The 19,571-nt window shown below is 49.9% G+C and overlaps 2 protein-coding genes across 2 annotated transcripts; one reads left to right on the top strand and one right to left on the bottom strand.

Annotated features, from left to right (window-relative positions):
- Window positions 1-701: 701 nt before the first annotated feature.
- On the bottom strand, window positions 702-6,181 carry LOC102382670 (macrophage-expressed gene 1 protein-like). Its single transcript, XM_006033408.3, has one exon. It carries the CDS (start codon window positions 6,056-6,058, stop codon window positions 3,902-3,904), a length of 2,157 nt encoding a protein of 718 aa, XP_006033470.1. The 5' UTR covers window positions 6,059-6,181; the 3' UTR covers window positions 702-3,901.
- A 6,549-nt stretch (window positions 6,182-12,730) lies between these two features.
- Window positions 12,731-18,092, top strand: LOC102382504 (protein FAM111A-like). Its single transcript, XM_014524580.2, has 3 exons — window positions 12,731-13,130; window positions 13,675-13,774; window positions 15,567-18,092. The coding sequence occupies exons 2-3, from the start codon at window positions 13,697-13,699 to the stop codon at window positions 17,364-17,366; spliced, it is 1,878 nt and encodes a 625-aa protein (XP_014380066.1). The 5' UTR covers window positions 12,731-13,130; window positions 13,675-13,696; the 3' UTR covers window positions 17,367-18,092.
- The last annotated feature ends 1,479 nt before the right edge of the window (window positions 18,093-19,571 follow it).

The raw sequence follows: 19,571 nt of genomic DNA, 5'->3' as shown, positions 1-19,571 counted from the left end.
GGATGCACTGTCTTTCAGTGCATTGGAACAAGGGTGGTAAAGAACCTGGGGGTGGGTGAGAAGGGTGACAGGGGCTTGTTTGAGAGGGGCAGTGAAAAGTCTGGAGTGGGATAAGAGGGAAGGAAGACCTGTTAGTGTAGTTATGTGGAAATGCCTTGCCTAGGGATTCCTAGATGCTGCTGGACTCAGGGTCTCACCCAAAGGCACCTCAGCTTTCTGCTCTGGTGCCAGGGAGTTAGGTAGCTCATGTGCCATGTACAGAGAAGGCCTCAAATGTGTGAGATTCTCTCCCACACCCCATATCCCATTAAATGTTCCTTTCTTGCTGCTGCTTCTGCTTTTCCTGGTTGATTCTCTGAAAAAAATTGGAAAACAAGTGAGGTTCTGCATTAGAGATTCTATGCTAGTGACCTAATTATGCCAGAAGGAATTGAATTACGTCCAAATTTCTTTTAAGAATGGATTTAAAACTAATGCCCAACAGACACTTTGAAGGAAAGTTCTCCCTGTTCAACTGAGTTCTGAAAGAGATCCAAACGCTAGCCTACTCTCTGCCCCGGTCCTTCCGTAAAACCAGACACAATAAACATCAGTAAACTTCATATTTTGAAAGTGAAAAAAAAAGAAACAAAGCAAAAAAAAAAATTCTGCATGTCAAAAAATAAACCATTAAGGCCTTCTAGCTATGCATCTATAACAAGCTTTTTATTAATTTTTAGTATATAATTAGGATTTTTATGAAGGAGTAGAATATCTGATTTCCTTCTTGCCTTTGCAAGTCACTTTTAAACACAGTTCCTCTAATGTAGCTCTTATACATTTGGATAAACAGTTCTAACAGAAGTCATTTTAGCTTTGAAACATTTTGGGTCTGACAGGTTTTGCGATTTTTGCTTTTGAAAAACCGGACAGAATTTAATCTCTAACGGTACTAACAGGGATTCTTGGAGTCCCATAAAACTTTGTGATCTCTAATTTTGCCATCTGGGTTTTCCATTGTGATCTCGAGTTCTCCCATAGGTTAAAGTTAGTGGCTGTTTTTAGCATGAGAAGATACTCTTGGTTTTCCAGGAGAGTAGCAGAATGCACTGTGAAGAAAACTGCACTGGAATAAGATGATTACTTTTTCAATCCCCGAAGAAAAGTTTGTAGCAGGGTCAGAGTGTCGCTGTAGCTGTGATGATCCAGAAAAAATGTGCATGAGTTGAGGGTTCTTTGTGATACCTTTTATTGAACCAACTGTATAGCAGGGAGAGCTTCCAGACAAGCTTTTGGGCACAAAGTGCCCTTCCACGGTTCTCCAACCCATACAGTTGGTCCAATAGAAGATATTACAAAAAAATCCTCCCCTCATAGAAAAGTTTCTCATAGAAAATATTTTTGGATAATGAGAATATTTAGAACCTAGCAAGATTTTAAATGTCCAGAAATGTGGGGATGAGAAGTGGTTTGAGCTGTTTAAGAGAGAATAAAGGAGAGTGTGTTTCAAACACGGTGTGCTGGCTTGATTTGAGGAGGCTGGGGAAATAGGGGTGGCCTGTTCCGCTTAACACCTCTAGAGGGCAGCAATAGTCCTGTCTTAGCTACAGGTTTATACTGTCCAAGGCTATAGCAGCCTATCTGGGCAGCAGCAGGTTGCTCAGCACAGGCTGCAGAAGCCACCTAAACCCTGTGCTACTAGTGGGTCTGCTGCTAGCTGGGGTTTTTCCTTGTAGTTTGAAACAGTCAAGACCCTCCACTCCCCACCCTGCCCATATGGGTCATAGGGGGCACTGAGCTACGTATGTGATCTCTCTTGTGTGCAGGTGCAGAGGGGAATGCCACGGCCATTGCAATAGGGTTGCGGTCTTCACATGGAGTGAACTTGCTTTACCTTCTCCCCCCACCTCCGCTGCACTGTCCAGGGAGAGGATATTACTCCTTTCCCAGGTTGAAAGTGAGGAATTGTGAGGTGGGAGGAGAAGAGTGTCACTGACTGGCCCTGAGGCTGCTCAGTGAGTCACGACTTGGAACAGAGACATGGCCACAGAGTCGTAACAAGGCAGCCAGGCCCCAGGAGCAGCAGGATGCATGGGGGTAGTGGTGATTTCCAGCTTCAGCTATGGCTATGGAGCAGGATTGTGTGATGAAAGGAAAGGCTATTATTTTTCTGCTCTGCTCCCACCTCTCAAGTCAGCATCTGGGGCTGCTGCTTCATGCCCATGCTTCTCTGGGCACTGCCCACTCAACCCTTCTGCCTTGTGGCTTCCTTGACTAGCCCATAAGATGTGGGATTCTCTCCATAACCACTGCCCCAGCTCTGGCTCCAAGCAGCAAGGTAAGGCTATGGGTTTACTGGGATACGATCGTGTGTTAGGAGCATTTAGCTATTCAGCTGTTTCAGCTTTGTTTGACCTATTGATGGGGTTTACATTCCGTCCACAATAACACTCATTGCGGGGAGGGGGGAGCAAGCGTGAAGTGATTTCCATTTAACCTGTTGGGCTTGGGACTGCTCTTTCATCCCAGAATCTGTCTGGCTGTCTCTCTGTCTCCCCAGCCCCTTGAAATCCATTCCCCAGAACAGAACATACTAGATATGGCTGGGGCCCAGCTGGTGTCTCCTGGGGCCATTAGCCCTTAGTATGGAGCGACTTCTCTAACCTGCCTGCCCCAGCCCTCCATAAACCCCCTGCCTTCATCAAATCCCACCCTGGCCCTTAGAGCCCTCTCCCCATGTTGCACCTGCTCCAACCTGCTGGCTCATCTCTGCTGACAGCCCCTGACCCTGTCTTGCTCCCATCAGCAAGCATCTTGGTGTCCTTAAGCTCCCAAACCTTATGTACATTCCTTCCCTTCCCCTGTCCCCACCCTGCCAACAGTTGTTTGTCTGTCTATGCTATGGGATCTTACCCTTCAATTTGGGGACATAGATCTCCAACAGGTAACCAATTCCTCCTTCTTTACCCCTGCAACCACACATCCTGTTCCACAGAGCTCCCCTCCACAAACTGTGTAAAAGGGACCTGCAGTCACCTGATGCCCTGCTCATTTCCACAACTTCCTTTTTTTTAATATATATATTTTTAAATTTCACCCCACCAGGCTGCAGAGAACCTCTTGAAATCATGACCCCTAATATATACCAGAAAGCAAAATGTGGCGCACAGTGGGTGAGAGGCCGGGGGGGGAGACTGCAAACTGCATTCCTTGGTTGATCTTGATTTCAAAGCCAACCTCACCATTCTCTGTGACAGTCGCCTGCCTCTCCTCTCCCTGTGGGCTTGGCAATCCCATGTTCCATACGGGCACACGGACACTTCCAGTCCAGGTATGGATGTTGTCACTGCCAGACAACCGCTCTCCTTTGTTTCCCTTGGTGAATGCAGCATCGCCTTGTTGGGGCCATACCAGGAACACCTGGCTGATTGCTAGTGCTTCATGCACAGAGCTATGTGCAATAATAAAGGGGCTCCACTTGGATTGCAGAACTTCCATCTTTATTACAAAAGCAGTATGCTCAGTACTGCTGTTTGCAGCCCTGTGATGCAGTATGCGCTCAGAGCTATTGCAAAATTCTCCAAGCACATTGAGCTTTCTGGTTTCACCCTCAAAATCATCCCTACTACTGCTGGTATTCCACTTTGCAGGAACCTATAGGTTGCTATCACTAGGAGTATTGCTACAGCAGTGATAAACAGACAGATTGTCTCCTAAAGGTGCAACCACCTTCCCCAAGGGACTAAAGTACTGCCCCAGCCTGACTTGTCACACTAATTCTTAGAAATTGCAATTAATCCCTGCTTCTCCCCCAGCTCTACCATGCCCCTCCCCCTGCCCCAGCCCCTTGCCTGTGGACCATCAGCTGCCTCGACCCAGCCCCAGCCCCAGGAGACTGAGTCCAAGGATGGTGACAGGGGGTTCAAGCTGAGCTGATCTGGGGAGCTGCCACAGCAGTAGATTCATATCTTCCTGACTCCTGTGCTGAACAGCTGGATCGCAACTCCTGATACCCCCTGCTCTTGTATCTCCGGGTGCCATAGATGACCCCAATGACAGCTGCCAGCACCATGATCATAGCCACCACGATGCCAGCCACAGCACCCCCTGAGAGTCTTGAGCTGGACTGTGCCTCAAAGAGTTGAATCATTTCCTGCTCATCGGTGGTGTTAGCTGGCCGCCAATGCCTGCTGCCCTGCAGCTTGACCCAGGCTTGGCTGCTGTTCAGCTGCACCAGGATAGTCTCTACCAGACTGATGTTGGGAGGCGGCGGGCGCAGGAAGGGGGGCAGCTTGATGGGGGCCAGCTGCTTGGCAAAGAGCGCCCCAGCCTGTAGGCAATACATGACCTGGCAGCCGTCGCTGAGGTAGGCCTTGTGTTGGCTGTACCCCTTGGGACACTTCATGGGGTAGTCGGTGGGGGCCTCCTGGTAGAAGAAATCCTGCAGGAGCCCTGGGCTCTGCCCCTGACGGAGCCCAGCCAAGGGGTTGCCAGCCTGGCAGCTAAAGAAGCCTCCAAAGGGCACGGCAAAGGGGGTTGCCATCTCATAGTCATTGCTTACACACACCTTCAGGCCCTCAAAGAGCTGCAGTGGGTAGAAGTTGGCAGGGCAGGCAGGGGCCCCCATGATAGGGTTCTCCTGCCCAGGGCTGTACAGCCCACCAAATAGGAAGCCTGAGCCCTGGGGCACGGAGCTGCTGGCAGCACACCAGCTAGCTGTGAACCGAACAGTAGTGGTGTAGTAGCGGACGCCACAGACCTTCTGGCAGCAGGTGAAGAACAGCCAGCAGGTGTAGCACTGCTCCCTGCACTCAGTCCGGGGCTGGCTGGCTGTGCGCTCTTCTGCATGTAGTGGGACAGACCCAAAGCCAGCTGGGCAAGAGAAGCTGCCTGTCAGTGGGTTACGTGTATGGTAGGGCTGGCACAGTGCCTCCACGTCCTCACCCGACACACCCACACACTCCTGGAAAATGCCCCCGAAAGTGAAGTTGGTGCTGGCTGCATGGCATGACCCGTCATCCACATTGGCTTGGAAGTCAAAGTTGCTGGAGTCGGTGTTCACGCAACCTGGGTGAGTGTTGATGGCATAGTAGAGACGGATAGCACGCTCCACTGTGGCTGTGGGCACTGGCTGCTCAGGCAGAGCTTCAGGCGTGAGGAAAAAGGACAGGGGCAAGCCACGCCGGCCAATGGCCACCAGGTGGTTAGGAATCCCCTCCTGCCACTTCTGAAGGGTGATGCCCGGGTAGAAGGGCACACTACCATGACTTGCAACCCGGGAGTCCACTGTGTTCTCCATATAGTCCTTTGTCAGCTCATCCTGCACCTGTGCAGAGGCTCCGATGCCCACATTGACCTTGCTGAAAAAGGTGACTGAGGCCGAGGCAGTGACAGCTGACTTCTGGGCTACTTTGTCCAGGACAAAGGTCCGTTTGACTTGGTCCTCCTGGATCAAGCTGGCTCCAGCCTCCAGCCTGGTCAGGACATGGGTACCATAGCGGAGCACCAGCAGCTCTGCTAGGTATTGAGCTGCCCGGCTCCGGTTGTTCTCCAGCAGGTTGCCAATGTCCACGAGCTGGCTGCGGAGAGCAGGGTGCAGGGCAAAAGGAGGCTGGGCCTGCACTGAGTAGATGTGGTGCCTCACCTGCACACGGGTGGTGACTGTCTGATCGTAGACATTATGGGTCTTGGTCTGTTGGTTGCTGTCAGAGAACCTGCCATTGAGAATGCCCAGAAATGAGGCCTCGGCATTGATGGAGCCAGCAAAGGCATCAGTGTAGGAGAGCCAATTCTCGATCAGCTCTGAATGCACTTCCACAGCACTCTCCCGCAATGGTATCACATCCACCCCATCAGGAATGAGGTACTCGCTGTCCTCGGTGGTCCGGCACTGGGTGTATGTAAGGTCTAGCACCCTGCCCATCTCCACATTCTGCAGGTTGTCCCAGCCCCCACCTGGCAGCACCTCCAACACACTCACATTCAGGGCCCTTTTGCAGGCTAAGAACCCAGGCTCCGTGCTGACAGCCACTGTCATGCTCAGCAGAGCCCAAAGCCACATTGCCCTGGCTGGGCACATCCTGGGGAGAAGCTCTCCCTAGGAGATGAGTCTCTTGCTTCTCACTCAATGTGTCTCCTCTGAGCAGCTGTTACCCAGATGCCTGCTCAAATCTTTCTCCCCATCATCAGCAAGTCTTTGATTTTCAAAAGAATTTATAGAAGAGATTGGGGGGGGGGAGGGGGGGGGGGGGGGAATAGTTGCGGGAGAGGAATCGTTGCATTGTCCAATCACAGTGCACAAGTGGAAGACAGGCAGGGGAGGGGGCTGACTCACAGTCATCTGACTTCACTCTGCCCTACCAAGAGGAAAATACCCTCAAACCACCCTCCCAGCCCCAGCCAGCAACCTCCCTGTTTAGCAGCACTTCCCCTGGGGAAATCCGTCCTCCTCACCCAGTCCCAGGGAATCAGATGCAAGAGGGCTGGTCTCAGTCCTGGAATTTCTAGTACGTGAAAACAGAGAATCGAAACTTAAACCTCTCAGCAGGGAGGGATGGGCGGAGCTCAGACAGCTCTGCCTGGCAGGGACTTTCCCAGGTTATGAGGGAAAGGGTGTTCACACAGCATGAAAGTGAACAGGGGCTTTGCTGGGGAAGTGTCTGTATGTTCATGCATGACTGTACAGAATGTGTGCTTCAGGGGAAGTGAATGTGTAGAATGTGTGCATATGTACATGCAAGATGCATGTGTATATATGCAGAATGTGTGGGCATACATGGATATGTGTGCACAGAACTTGTGTGCATGTGTATTCATAGATTCATAGATGTTAGGGTCAGAAGGGACCTCTGTAGGTCATTGAGTCCGACCCCCTGCCCTGGGCAGGAAACAGCACTGGGGTCAGACAACCCCAGCTAGGTGCTTGTCCAGTCTCCTCTTGAAGACCCCCAAGGTAGGGGATATCACCACCTCCCTTGGAAGCCCATTCCAGATTCTGGCAACCCTTACCGTGAAGTTCTTTCTAATGTCCAACCGATGTCTGCTCTCCATCAATGTTGCTCTCTGTCTAATGTCTGCTCTCCATCAATTTGTGGCCATTGTTCCTAGTTACTCCAGGGGGTGCCCTAGTAAATAGAGCATCTCTTATTCCCTGCTGCCCTCCCCTGATGAATTTATAGGCAGCCATAAGATCACTTCTCAGCCTTCTCTTGCCAAGGCCGAAGAGATCTAGAGAGGAAATGTGTGACCATCTAAAATTATGCTTGTAACAGAAAAGAAAAACTCTGGACCAACCCCTCAGCTGGTGCAACTCAGCAAAGTTCCAGTGAATCTCAGCTGGCAGAAACGCCCTAGAGCCTCACGGATTTATACTCTGTCTCAACTGTGCATGTGCTTCCTAAAGTGATTGTGCCGTGGCTGGTGCTGGGACATCTCCAAATCCTCAGCCTGAATCACAGCTTGGACATGGAGCTGGAGATGCTACAGCCCACATGCAGGTAACTTAGCTGTGATCTGTGGCCTCCCCTAACCCTTGGGGCCAGCTCCTTTCTCGCGGAGCAGCCTTTAACCTTCTCATTAGATAAAGAGCTCCCATGGGCTTACTGAATACAATCCAGCTGTTGTCCATGCTGGTAGCTGTATGACGGCTGTCCAATCATGTGAAACCACCCACCTGTTGTTTTAATTCGGAGATGGTGTGTGTGTGTGTGGGTGTGTGGGTGCATGCATGAATGTGTGTGGGTGTGCATACATGTGTGCGCACATAAATATGCCTGTGTTTGTGAATGTACTTATGACTTCCAACCTGCGCAAGGAGCCCTTCCCCCCACCACAGTGCTTGGAGCCAGTCAGCCTTGGCCAACCCTGTTCCCCTCTCTCACTTCTTCCTTGCTTCACTTCCTGTTTCTGCAGGTGTCTGAAGATCACAGCTCTTCTCACAGGGCTGGAACAGGGTAGGGCTGCCGAGGACTTCCTCCCCACAGGGATCCCTGCTTCCGCATGCTGGGCAACATGTTTCTGGCAGGGCTAGAAGCATTGGTGACGCGGAGGGCGTGCACACGGGAGCACGTGCACCCCCTGAGCGTGGCAGTGCACCCCCTGCAAAAAGGTGCCACTGACACTGTTGGCGGTGCCTGTGGGCAGTCGCTGCTCGCCACCCCCAACTCCTTCGCCACTGACACTTCCGGCGCTGTCTGCAGGTGGTTGCCAACCACTGGTTGGCACTCGCCACCCCACTCTCCCCACCGCCAACAGTGCTGCAGCTGCCTGCGGGAGCTCCCTGGTTACCTCCGCCACGCTCCCACCGCCAACAGCGCCGCCACTGCCTGTGGGAGCTTGCCATGCCCCCCAGCCTCTGGGGGCATGCGGCATTCATGGCTAGAAGACTGCAGTTCTCCTTCCGCTGAGCCTTGGTGCTCCCAAATAAGTAGGGGGCTACTTAAATTGCAGAGAACCTAAACAAGTTTTGTGGGTTGGTCGTAGTATAAATAGCAGATTCGGCAGATATTTCCTGCATGAGCTCATGCACGATATATAACAAAGTAAAATATATGCAGAGTTGTACAAAAAGTTTAGAAATACTAATTTATGCTTACCTTTATAAAACAATCCAGTAAAGTAGGTGCCTATGCACCGGTGAGGGGAGGAGGGAACGAAGGGGTGGTCGCCATCTTGTGCGTAGCTGGAGCCAGGTGGAGCAGCCCTCAGCGAGGCGACTGCTGCCCTTCACACCACCCCGCTTGCCAATGCCTTCCCACATCACCACCCCGCTGAGGCAGGCTGCGAGGCCAGGCCACAGCGGCAGCTGGGACCACTGGCTCCCACTGGGGAGCCAGCATTTTATTAAGTTGCTGAATTCCCGGACAATCCCATATTGTGTGTTTTCCACAAAATCTGCAGAATTACAAATTGAGTAGACTCTTACGGATAGGACAAGTTTGGATTTGATCCCCTGCCCCCACATCGAAGTTCCCCAAGCCCTCCACGCCTCCTGCCTTCTGCGTTCCTCCTGCTGTGAGGGCCAGTGACTCACTGCTCACCTGGTGTACGTGGTTTATTTCCTGACCTGACAGTTCCTCTTTTACGAGGTGAGCAGGGGCTTTCTCCATGCTGCCACAACCCTCGATCCCACCCACACACATCTTTCTTCCCACAGGCTGTTCCCCTCCTTCTCAGAGGCTGCCCTACCCTGAAATACAATCACTCCTATTACCCTTTGGGAGCCATGATCCAGGCTTCACCCCTCAACCCAAGTCAGTCAGCTACTTAGATTGGTTAGTCACCGACCATAAGGTCTCTTAGGAGGGAGCTGCTCACCTGTTCTGGAGCTCCCCTCCCCTTGCCTCAGGGCATGAATGCCACGTGCCCCTGGAGGCTGGGGCCACACAGCGAGCTCCCGCAGGCAGTGGTGGCGCTGGCAGCGGTGGGAGCATAGCGGCGGCAAGCTCCCACAGGCAGCCACAGCACTGTTGACGGTGGGGGTGGCGAGCGCTGACCAGTGGCTGGTGACTACCTGCAGACACTGCCGGCAGTGGCAGCAATGGTCAACAGTGATCGCAGACTGCCTGCATATGCCACTGGTGGTGTCGGCAGGAAGGGAGATGGAGTGGCAAGTAGTGACCGCCCGCAGGCACTGCTGACAGTGTCGGCAGCGCCTTTTCACAAGGGGTGTACCACCATGATCAAGGGGTGCGCGTGCACCCGTGTGCACCCCCTACCTATCGCCAATGCCTCAGGGGATCCCTTCTCTGCTGGCTCCAGCTCAGGGCAGCCTGCTTTGCCAGAGGCGATCTCCCTCTCCCGCTCTCTCTCTCTCTCTCTCTCTCTTTCTCCATCAGCAATCTCCTACCATTTCCCCACAGCATTTCCCCTGCTCCTTTTTTCTTGCCCCTGCCTTCTCTCTGGTCAGATAACAGCTGACATATAGCACCCTCCTCTGTTGGCTGAAACATGGCATTTAAAGGTCTGTTTTGGGGGAAATTGGCTTTTAGATATAGATATATGTATTATAAGGGGTCAAGATGGGCAGCAGGGGTTAACTGGATTTCTAAGAGCTTGGGTTTCACACACAGAGTTCCCTATAGCCCTGGAGGCAGACAGGCTATCTAGCACAACAAGGCTAACAGATGGACGTAGCCTGAGGATTGAGGGGAGCATGCCATAATACAAGATCACAGCCTTCAAGGCAGGCAGGTTGTCTAACACAACAAGGACATGCAGCCTGGGAACCAAGGAAGTATGTACCATACTGTCCCATAACATGAGATAAGTGACACCAGCTACAAGGTCTCAGAAAGCAGGGGGGCCTGTGTCCTGGTTTTGGGGGAACAGACCAAATTAGGAAAAGGCCCGGAAGGCTATGTGGACGTGTGACCACAGAGAGACAACCAACCAGAGATAGCCATGGATGAAGAATCATCAGGAGTCATCAAGGGGGAAGGGGAATACAAAAGCAAAGACTTGAGATTAACAAATAGTCCCTCCCTGGCCCTCACCTTCCTGAAAGGGGTCCCCATCCCCCCCCCCGGGAAGGATCCCTGAGGCCACCATGGACTGAGGGCACACACAAGCAGGCTGTCTCATGCACTCCAGTGGAGGGGGGCTGTGGGCCTCGGCATCCCGCCTCCAGACTGCTGACACCTAAGAGAGAGAGCCTCAGAGTGGAGCCTGCATCATGACCAAATGTACTTTGACTCTGATGACAGCCCTAGGATTGGTAGATATAGAATTGTTTATATTGCTGGTTTTTGTTATCGCTCTGTACCAATAAACTCGCCTATTATCAACTGGCAGGTGTTGTGGACAGTCTGAGGGTTGCGCTCATCTGGAACAAAGGTATAGGGGTTGGGTCCAAATCCAGTGCCAACACCCTCCTCTATGCCCCCCAAATCAGAGCAATTGCTGGGACAGTTCATGCCAGAGCTGTTGGTGACACAATGTCCAAATGTCCCCATAGCTAGCACAGCCACAACCTCCCAGCACCATGCCTCTCCAGGGCTGCTGCGCACAGCTGGTTGTCATGGGCAGCCTGGTGCACCCTTCCACTGGTGCTGGATGCATAAGGATGACTGCAACCCTACACTCATCAGGACATGGGTTTACTTAGCCCCACAGAAGGAACACAATGCTCAGGGGGGAATTCAGCATCCAGTGCTTAGGTTGAGAGAAATTCCTCCACATTTCTGCCCTGTTGTGACCCATGAGATGGTGCTCCCATTGTATTCACCAAGGAGTGCTGCAGCTCTGGACCTATCCCAGCATTTGCTCAGGCCTTGTTCCCAGTGTTATTAGGCTACTGCACAGTAAGTGTCTGGTGTAGATGTGCCCACAGAAGAGACTACTAGTCTGAAAGGACCAAATTGAATACTGATACAAATAGGGGGGGGCTGCTTCTCTCCCAGAAGTCTAAGGAATGGTTCTGTGATACCCAGAAATGTGTATCTCAGCCATGCAGTGGGACCAGTAAGCATGAGTAAATGGTACCTCCTGAATCTGGAAGGGCACCCGCAGAAGCCACCGACAGTGGTGGCCCTGTCACGGGGGGCACCAGCCCTATTGACAGCATCAGTGTCGGCCATCGGGGGGTCACCGGCCCTTTCGGGGGGGCACGTGCACTCCCGTGCACCCCCTACCAGTCGCCTATGCCAGTAAGAAATTGCCCACAAGATTCCTTGCCTCTTAAGAAGGCTGTTGCTAATTCTGCAATCAATGGGTCATACCTTGCTGCACACCACTGAGCCTGGATAGAAGTCATAGGGGCATCAGGAGCCAAAGGCAGTTCCTTGTACTCAGAAAAATTAGCACTGCTCCAGGAGACTCTCCCTTGTTTTTGAACTGTGCAGGACATACACCGAGCAAACAACAAAGCACTCCTGTTTTCAACTAGAAGAGGTCACTATCAGCATCCACATGCAGGTACGCTCTCTCCTCAGTTCTTTGTAACACCATAAGGGAGCCTGTAAAGGTGATTAAAATACTTTCTCTTTTAATTTTATTATGTCAATTAAGAAGCTCATAAACTTACCATTTTAGGTTTGGGGCTGTCTGTTCCTTTACAGTTAGTCACTGAGTGGCTTGTTACACCTTACACTGTGAACCGCACAAATGTCAATCGCTGTTAGTGCTAACTTGGAGTTTGGAGCAGTCACACCCTTAGCCTAGAAACATTCTCAGACTGTCCCCCACTTCACAGCTGTGACTTCTACTAGAAGCTGTGAGTTGCAGCTAGAGGGCTGGTAAACCAGGACAGGATCCCACCCTGCTGTATGTGCAGGGGCGTGAAAGATCCTGGGATCCTGAAGGACTTCAATTTGGGTGGCACATCTGTGGGGAGTGATCATACCTTAATGGAACTGGAGCTGGGTAGTGTGGATCAGAGATAATTCTGCACTAGAACTGCATAACTTTGAGCCACATAACAAGTGATTAAAACCACTTTAGGGGTGTTGGTTGTAGGTGTGTTGGTTTAAGGACATAGGCAAACAAGGTTCTTTGGGTAAATCTGATACCTTTTATTAGACCAACTAAACTAATTGGAAAAATGCTTTGCAAGCTTTCAGGTACAAACCACTTTAAAGTGTTAATGTACAGACAATCCAGGAGTTAAGAACTCCAGGAGCCACCCAAAATTACCAAGCCTTGAGTTGTACAAAATAACAGGAAGTGGCTTGGCTGCGCTTGATGTAAAAGAAACAGAATTTTTTTTTCTGCTGACGAAGAAGGATTTCCCAGAAAAGGGTGGGATAGAATGACAGAGAACAGTGGAAAAGGAAGTCGTCCAGTAATTGGCCTCTGGAGGGTGCTGGATGAAAGAGCTGCAGAGATCATGAGACGTTTAGGGGGGAAAAAATTCTAGATGAATCAAAATATCTTAGGGACATGAAAGGAAAGTCGTTAGAGAAGGGGAATCTGGTGTGGAACACCATGTGCTTGACTTAACTCACTCAGGAAACGGAACCAAGTTACTACACACTTTTATCTCGTGCATAGAGCCCTGCCGTGCAAAAAGATCAGCCTCCTGGCCCTGGCCCTGTGGCTATGCCCTGGACAGCCAATCAGCTGGGAAAGTGCTGTTCCTGCTCTGCCTAATTACGTATCCTTTAGCCAATCTGCAGTGGCCCATACAGCCTGAAGAAACCTACTTGGACCTGCAGGTATTGGAGTGCATAGAGTGTGGGGTAGGAAGAGCCTGTGTGGGGGCAGGGTGTTGGATGGGGTGGTGGTGGTGGAGGGAGACCAAAGGATTGTGGGGAGGCAGAGAGCAGGGGATCCAAAGCAAATGCAGGCAGCCTTGTGCAGGCTCAGAGTGCTGCACCAGGAAGTGCAGGCAGCAGGAGGGGAAGGAATCACTTTTTCCCAGTGCTGAGCAGCAGTTTGTCCTGCACCACTGCTGCTGAGCCTGGCACTTTACAGGGGCATCTTAGGTATGTTTGCCCATATTAGCTCTGGAACTGGAAGCAGTTTGGCCACACCAATGAAATTATCTTAAAATATTATGATAAAAAATGTGCTTTCGTGAATTCTGATTTGCCTTTTGGCATTATTTCAGTAACAAAAACCAAGGAAGTAGTGACTCCACCCTGAGTTGGCAACACTGAGTTAGTCTAATAGACTGATGTGTTGCAGAGCAGGGAGGGAATAACCTGTCTCTTCATCTAGCTATTCCCAAAAGGTGATTTTTTTTCTTGTATTATTAAGTTATTGTTCCTCCTGAGTAAACATGACATCCAAGAAGACATCAAAATTGTCCCGGACTCAGAAGTCATACAAGGATGGAAATATCAAAAAATATTTAATGGTATGTTACTTATGGCTTTTAACAGATCCTAACCTCTTGGTGCCTAAAACAAGAAACCTGTTTTCCAAATGCACACACCTGGCATGCCATTCTGGAACAAGCAAGTTATATGGTATCCTTCCAACAATGGCCAGCATTGAACTCTTCAGAAAGAGGTGCAAAAGTGCCCTCATAATATACCTGCCTTAGTACTGGTCAATGTATTGTTCTGTTTTGGATTTTTGTTGTTTTTATTGAGAGGAGGCTGTTGCCTCCACAAAAACCCTGTTAACTGACCAGCAAAAGAAAAAGAAGTATGTTAGGGTGAACTCTCTCTTTTGTGTGCATGCTTGTATGTGCATTTGTGATATATCAGAGAAGACAATTTTTTTTTTCTGATTGTTATTATTGTATTAGACAATAAGATACCATTTAACTTTGAAAACTTTATGGTAATTGAGGAGCTAGAGAAATGTTATACCACCAGGAGCATAGAAGATGAATGACAAATGGGAAGGAGTTCAAATAATGAATCAGATAGGGCGCGTCCAGACATGCATAGATGTTGGTCCCCTGGCCTCCGGGTGCTGCAGCCATGGTGATCCTGCTGGGCAGAGCTTGGCTGCCAGCCGCAGTAGGCTCCGAGTATCCCAGCTCTGCTTTTTAGCAGTGCATGCTCCCCAAGTGTGCGCTGCTTTGGGGGGGGTTCCATTGGGGGGGGCGGGGTTGGTTGACCCCTAGATATTCAATGAAAACAATCTAAACTAACAATCTAAACTAGTTTTCAATATTTTCCCAAATGTTCCCATCCTTCCTCAGGTCAGAGTCCTTCTCTGTGCGAAATTTCACCGGCTGTTTCATTTTGATGCTGTTTTGACTCGTTTTGAGCTCGAAACAGCGAAAACAAAATGAAACAGGGCTTCGAAACAGCCTCGAAATGAAACAAGGCCAGTCAAAACATTTTGAAATTTTCTAAACGTTTCAAATTTCAAAGCAGCCAGCCAGGTGGTGGGAAATAAGGAAGAGCCAGGGCTGCACTCCCAATGGGGAGCACAGCCCTGGCTCTCCCCACCTCTAGCCTCTGGGCTGCAGTTCTATTGGCTCAGCCAGGCAGAGCTGGCACTGCGCTCCACCTCCCACCACCAGGCTGAGTTCCATGGGGCTGGAGCTGCTGGGAACTGAGCCCAGCAGGGGGAAGACCCTCCCGCCACCACGCTCAGTTCCCCGCGGGAACTCAGCCAGGCTGGAGGAGGCGCTTCCCCCAGCTGGGTTCAGTTCCCCAGCGCTGGTTCCCAGGCAGCAGGAGCAGCATCCTGTGATCCATCAGGCAGACCAGGGGCCCGAAGGAGGGCTGTCAGACTCCTCCTGGGGGTGCAGGCCCCCAATCTGCCTGTCAGATCACAGGATGCTGCTCCCTGGCTCCTGTTTGTCAGTAGCCTGAGGTGCAGTTTCCTAGAAACCCCTTCACCTATTCTCCTTGAAACTTGGCAGACGTCATGCCCTCAAAAGGGGCTACCACCCCTGCGAGTTTCATCTCAATCAGGCAAGAAATGACAAAGTTATAGGCTGTCTCATGTTTCCCCATTATAGCCTATGGGCCAAACAGCAAAACAGCAAAACCATTTTGATGAAACGGAACAGAACAGTGCTTTCTAAATGAAACAAAATGCAAAACAAAACACTGTTCCATCTAAATGGATGTTGAAGCAGAACGCTGCTGTTTCACACAGCCACACTTCTCAGATGTACACACTTACCCAGCTTCATTTTCAATAGGTTTATTTTGTTTGTTTTATTTGTTTTTGTTTTTAAGCCAATTCAGCAGGGAGAAGCCACTGTGTCTGGTCGGGTTCTCAGAAGTACATCTTCTTCGAGTGACAGAGACCACCAAACTAAACAGAGCCCCTGTGACAAATCCACTGAAGAGATGCAAGAATTCACTGTCAACTTAGGTAATGAAGGCACCGATTATATGGTGAAAGGCCAAGTCCACGAGAGTATCTACTCAGTCCTGATGGCTCAAGAAGTCATTTGTGCTTGGGTTGCCAAGGAGAAAGGCAAGGAGATGCACCTACTGGGAAAGAAAGGGGTGGAAGGCTATGTTAATTTGGGCATGCCACTTGCATGCTTGCCTAAGAATTCACATTTTGAAATTAAATTTTATGCTGTGAAAAAGGGCGCAGATGCTGGTGAGACGAGACACTGTCAGCATGACATCAAGGAAAAAAAATGCATCATATTTTATGTCTCTCCCACTGGCAATAAGTTGGAGACCCGCTCTTTGCAAGGCCACAGAATTCTCCGGTGCCAACAACTTGCCAAAGATCGCTGTAATCTGTGTGTCTTTGCTCCAGAAGGGGAGACCATCAAGGACGCCCTTTGCAAAGATGGCCGGTTTCTGCCATTACTGGAGCAAGAAGAGTGGGGGTTGGTAGAGAACAAAAAGTTTATATGTAGTCGCTATACTGTGGACAGTCTAGCCAACAGGTGCTTTGATGTGGAGGTTAAAATTAAGCGACGAGCTAAGACAAGGAATGATTTGGGGAATGAGCAGTCTTCCATGGCTCCCAAAGAGGTACCGGAGAAGACCTATGATTACTTCAAATCTGTTGTCCTTGAACTGTATCCTGACTTAAAAAAGCAAAGTGAAGTGATTGATGAGTTCTTTTCAGAAGCCTTTAAAAAAGGCAAATCTAGTGGAGCTGTGTTCAAATTGTACAAAGAGAACTTTGGGAAGGAGACAAAGAACTCCACGCTCGTTAGGGTGTTTAAATGCCTCAGTGTACGGAGTGACTCAGTGGGGTACATAACGTGGGACAGCAATGAAGGGGGCTCTGCCACATGCTTTGTCTTGCAAGGTAACTATATACTCACCTGCCATCATGTGGTGAGTCTCATTACTGGCCCAGGCGTGGAGGAAAAGTATTGGCCATTGATAATTAGTCGCTCTGCCAAGGTGACTTTCTCTTATGAGGATGGACGTCCCTCAGAAAACAGCTGGCTGAAGCTAGCACCTTGGTTTGAAATATCTGACAGGGATCTGGATTTTGCTGTCCTGAAACTAAAAGGAGAACCAAGTGAGTTCCCAGCAGGTCTTCTGTGCTTAAGTTACCCACTGCCATTTAATGGTGTAATTTATATCATTGGCCACCCAGATGGGCAAGAAAAATCCATAGATGGCTGTACTGTGGTTCCTGTATGTGAGCGTGGAAGGGTGTGCAACCACCGTGTAAAGTGTGGTGAGAAGGAAGCGTGCAATGACAACAATTGTGGCCCTGGGGGCCCTAAGGGCCGAGAGTGCATCCACATGTTCACCCAGAGAAGTTTCCATGATGTGGTCAACAATCCCGATGTTGTCACTTATGACACCAGCTTCTTTGGGGGGTCTTCTGGCTCCCCAGTGTTTGACACGGCTGGCCGGCTGGTGGCCATGCATGCTGCAGGTTATAAGTATGTAAACAAGAGGCAGCCCTGCAGCATTGTTGAGTTTGGCTATTCCCTGGTGGCCATAATTGCAGCAATGAAAGAGAAGAATAAAGCTTGGTATGAGTCTGAAATGCTTGTGCTCCCCCAAGACTATCCTAATGATGTGGAAATGGAAAATGGAGAATAAAATACCCATGTTTCTCAGCCACCTCAGCCCACTCAGAGTATCTCCCCTTTACACTGCTTTCTTTCTTCCCCAGTCTCCAAAGAGACACTCTGCTGGGAATTTTCTCTCCATCTGCAGGCCTGGTGATCTTTTTTGGACCTTCTTCTGCCTCTCAAAACACCTCCAGAACACCCTAGGGATGATTTTATCTTTGTGCTTGTTGTTACAAAGGGTAGTGAGTGTGAGAGGGCTAGTGCCTGAAGCAGTATTGCCAACTCCACTGTGTCAAAAATCAAGACACAAACTCTTGAAAATCAAGAGATTTGGTATTGTGGAATCAGAAAAAAATAAATGCCTTAAACTTTGATCATACAAGTTATAAGATGACATAACCGCTTTGTAGGGAATTGCTGGCTCTGTACAGTAGAACAGATAAGGGAAAGTGTTTGTTCTTTGTAACTCCTCTGCAACTGCTTCGCTCACCGCGGCCTGGAAGATAGCAGAAAAAAAATAAAGTATGTACAACTCTGATTTCTAGGTGCAAGAAGGGGGTGTTAGTTCTTGCTTTGTCTCCCCCATAGTTCCCATCCTGATAACAGCACAGCAGTATGAGCTAATGTTTGTTTGTAGCTGCTTTTCCTAGCAAATTCCACTATATGATCACGTGAGTTGTAAGCGACTGTTAAAAAGTATATAAGCCTCCTGATTTTGCTCTTGGGGGGGAACCCCTTCCAAGTGCTTGGGAAATCCATGTCACTTTGGAGTCCCCCCTACAGCTGTAGTTTCATTTGAATAAAAGCTTCTGCTGACCTGACCCAAAAGTATGCTGCGTGTGTTTCCATGACAATTCCTGGTGCCGTGACTCAGATCCAGAACACGTGTTGAGGAAGGAGGACCGTGGACTGCCCCCCCGAACCCTGAGGCGCCAAACTTGAGAGGTAAGAGACCTAATTCAAAATCTCTATTGGGGTTTCGGAGGAGGACTGCCCGTAGGCTCCCAACTTGGCCGTGGTAACTGGATCTGAACCTTGCTAAAGCAGGTCAGTCTGAACTGCCGGCTAAAATTTTCTGTCTGATAATCCTGTCTGGTAACGTACGTTCTGTTCAGGGAGAATCTGTCTGAATCACCTCCATCCAACAACACATTGGGCTTGCAGTTAGTTAACTGAGGCAATGTGGGAGGGGGTCTGTCTGACTGAATGGATGTGTGTATTTAGAAATATGAGCCACTGACCAGGTCTGGGACTACTGTTGGGTTCAGCTGCCCCAATTCTGCCTGACAGGGCAGTTTTGAAAGCAAGGGGGCCCAACTGGAATCTCATGACCCAGTGGACAGGGCTTCAGAGTGATTTTGTCTTTTCTAAACCCCTTGTCCCAGTAGCTTCTGCCAAAACAGAAGTGAAAGGATCCCTTTTGTGTTTCCCTTCCCATTTCCATTTTATGAGCCGGTGTCGGGTCAGAAGCCTTTTGTCTGGGTGGTGAAAAAACCGCGGGGCAAGGCACTGAGCGGCCCGGACATCTTAAATAAGCCTATCCTACGTCTCCCCGTGTGACTGAAAATGGGAACAGGTCTGTCAAAACAAGTTCCAGTCCCCACTAAGGGGACTCCGGTGTACTTCATGTACACACACTATTTTCCCGAGGCTTGCAAGTACCTGGATAAGTGGAACTGGTATACTAAGGGTGATTCCGTGAAGCATTTTCCACAGGAAGGATCAGGATAAAATAGTGCACTTAAGAGGGGCTTTAGAGTCCCGTGGATCCAAAACACCATGAAACCAGTGGGGGACGTTCTTTTATTGGTATGATGAGATGTCCAAAAGGCGGACAGAATCTCAAACTAGAAGTCTAAAAGACTCTCAAGAAAAATTAAAACAGCAGTTAAAAGCTGTTTGGGAGAAATTGGCTGCTCTCCCAAATTACACGCGGGCCACCGCTCCAATGTATCCAGCGTTGCCCAGGGCGCCCCCACAGCCGGAGCCAGCATAGGATATCCTTGACCTTTGTTTGAACCCTAATCTCCTGGGACTCCCACATCAACAACAACCAGTTCAACATCAGGCTGCAGTCCAAGCTAGTAACCCATTACCTGAAGCTCCTTTGGTAAATTCATCCACGGAGCTTAATAGTCCGGACTCATCCACCATATCTGCCACTCAATCATCACCAGTGTGGCAATTTACTCCTGGGTCACAACCCACCACAGGTGTATTTAGAAGAATGGGA

This window comes from Alligator sinensis, unplaced genomic scaffold (assembly GCF_000455745.1).
Source record: "Alligator sinensis unplaced genomic scaffold, ASM45574v1 scaffold998_1, whole genome shotgun sequence".
NCBI lineage: Eukaryota > Metazoa > Chordata > Crocodylia > Alligatoridae > Alligator > Alligator sinensis.
Note: the sequence above shows the minus strand (reverse complement) of the source record. Positions and strands in the feature narration are given on the sequence as shown.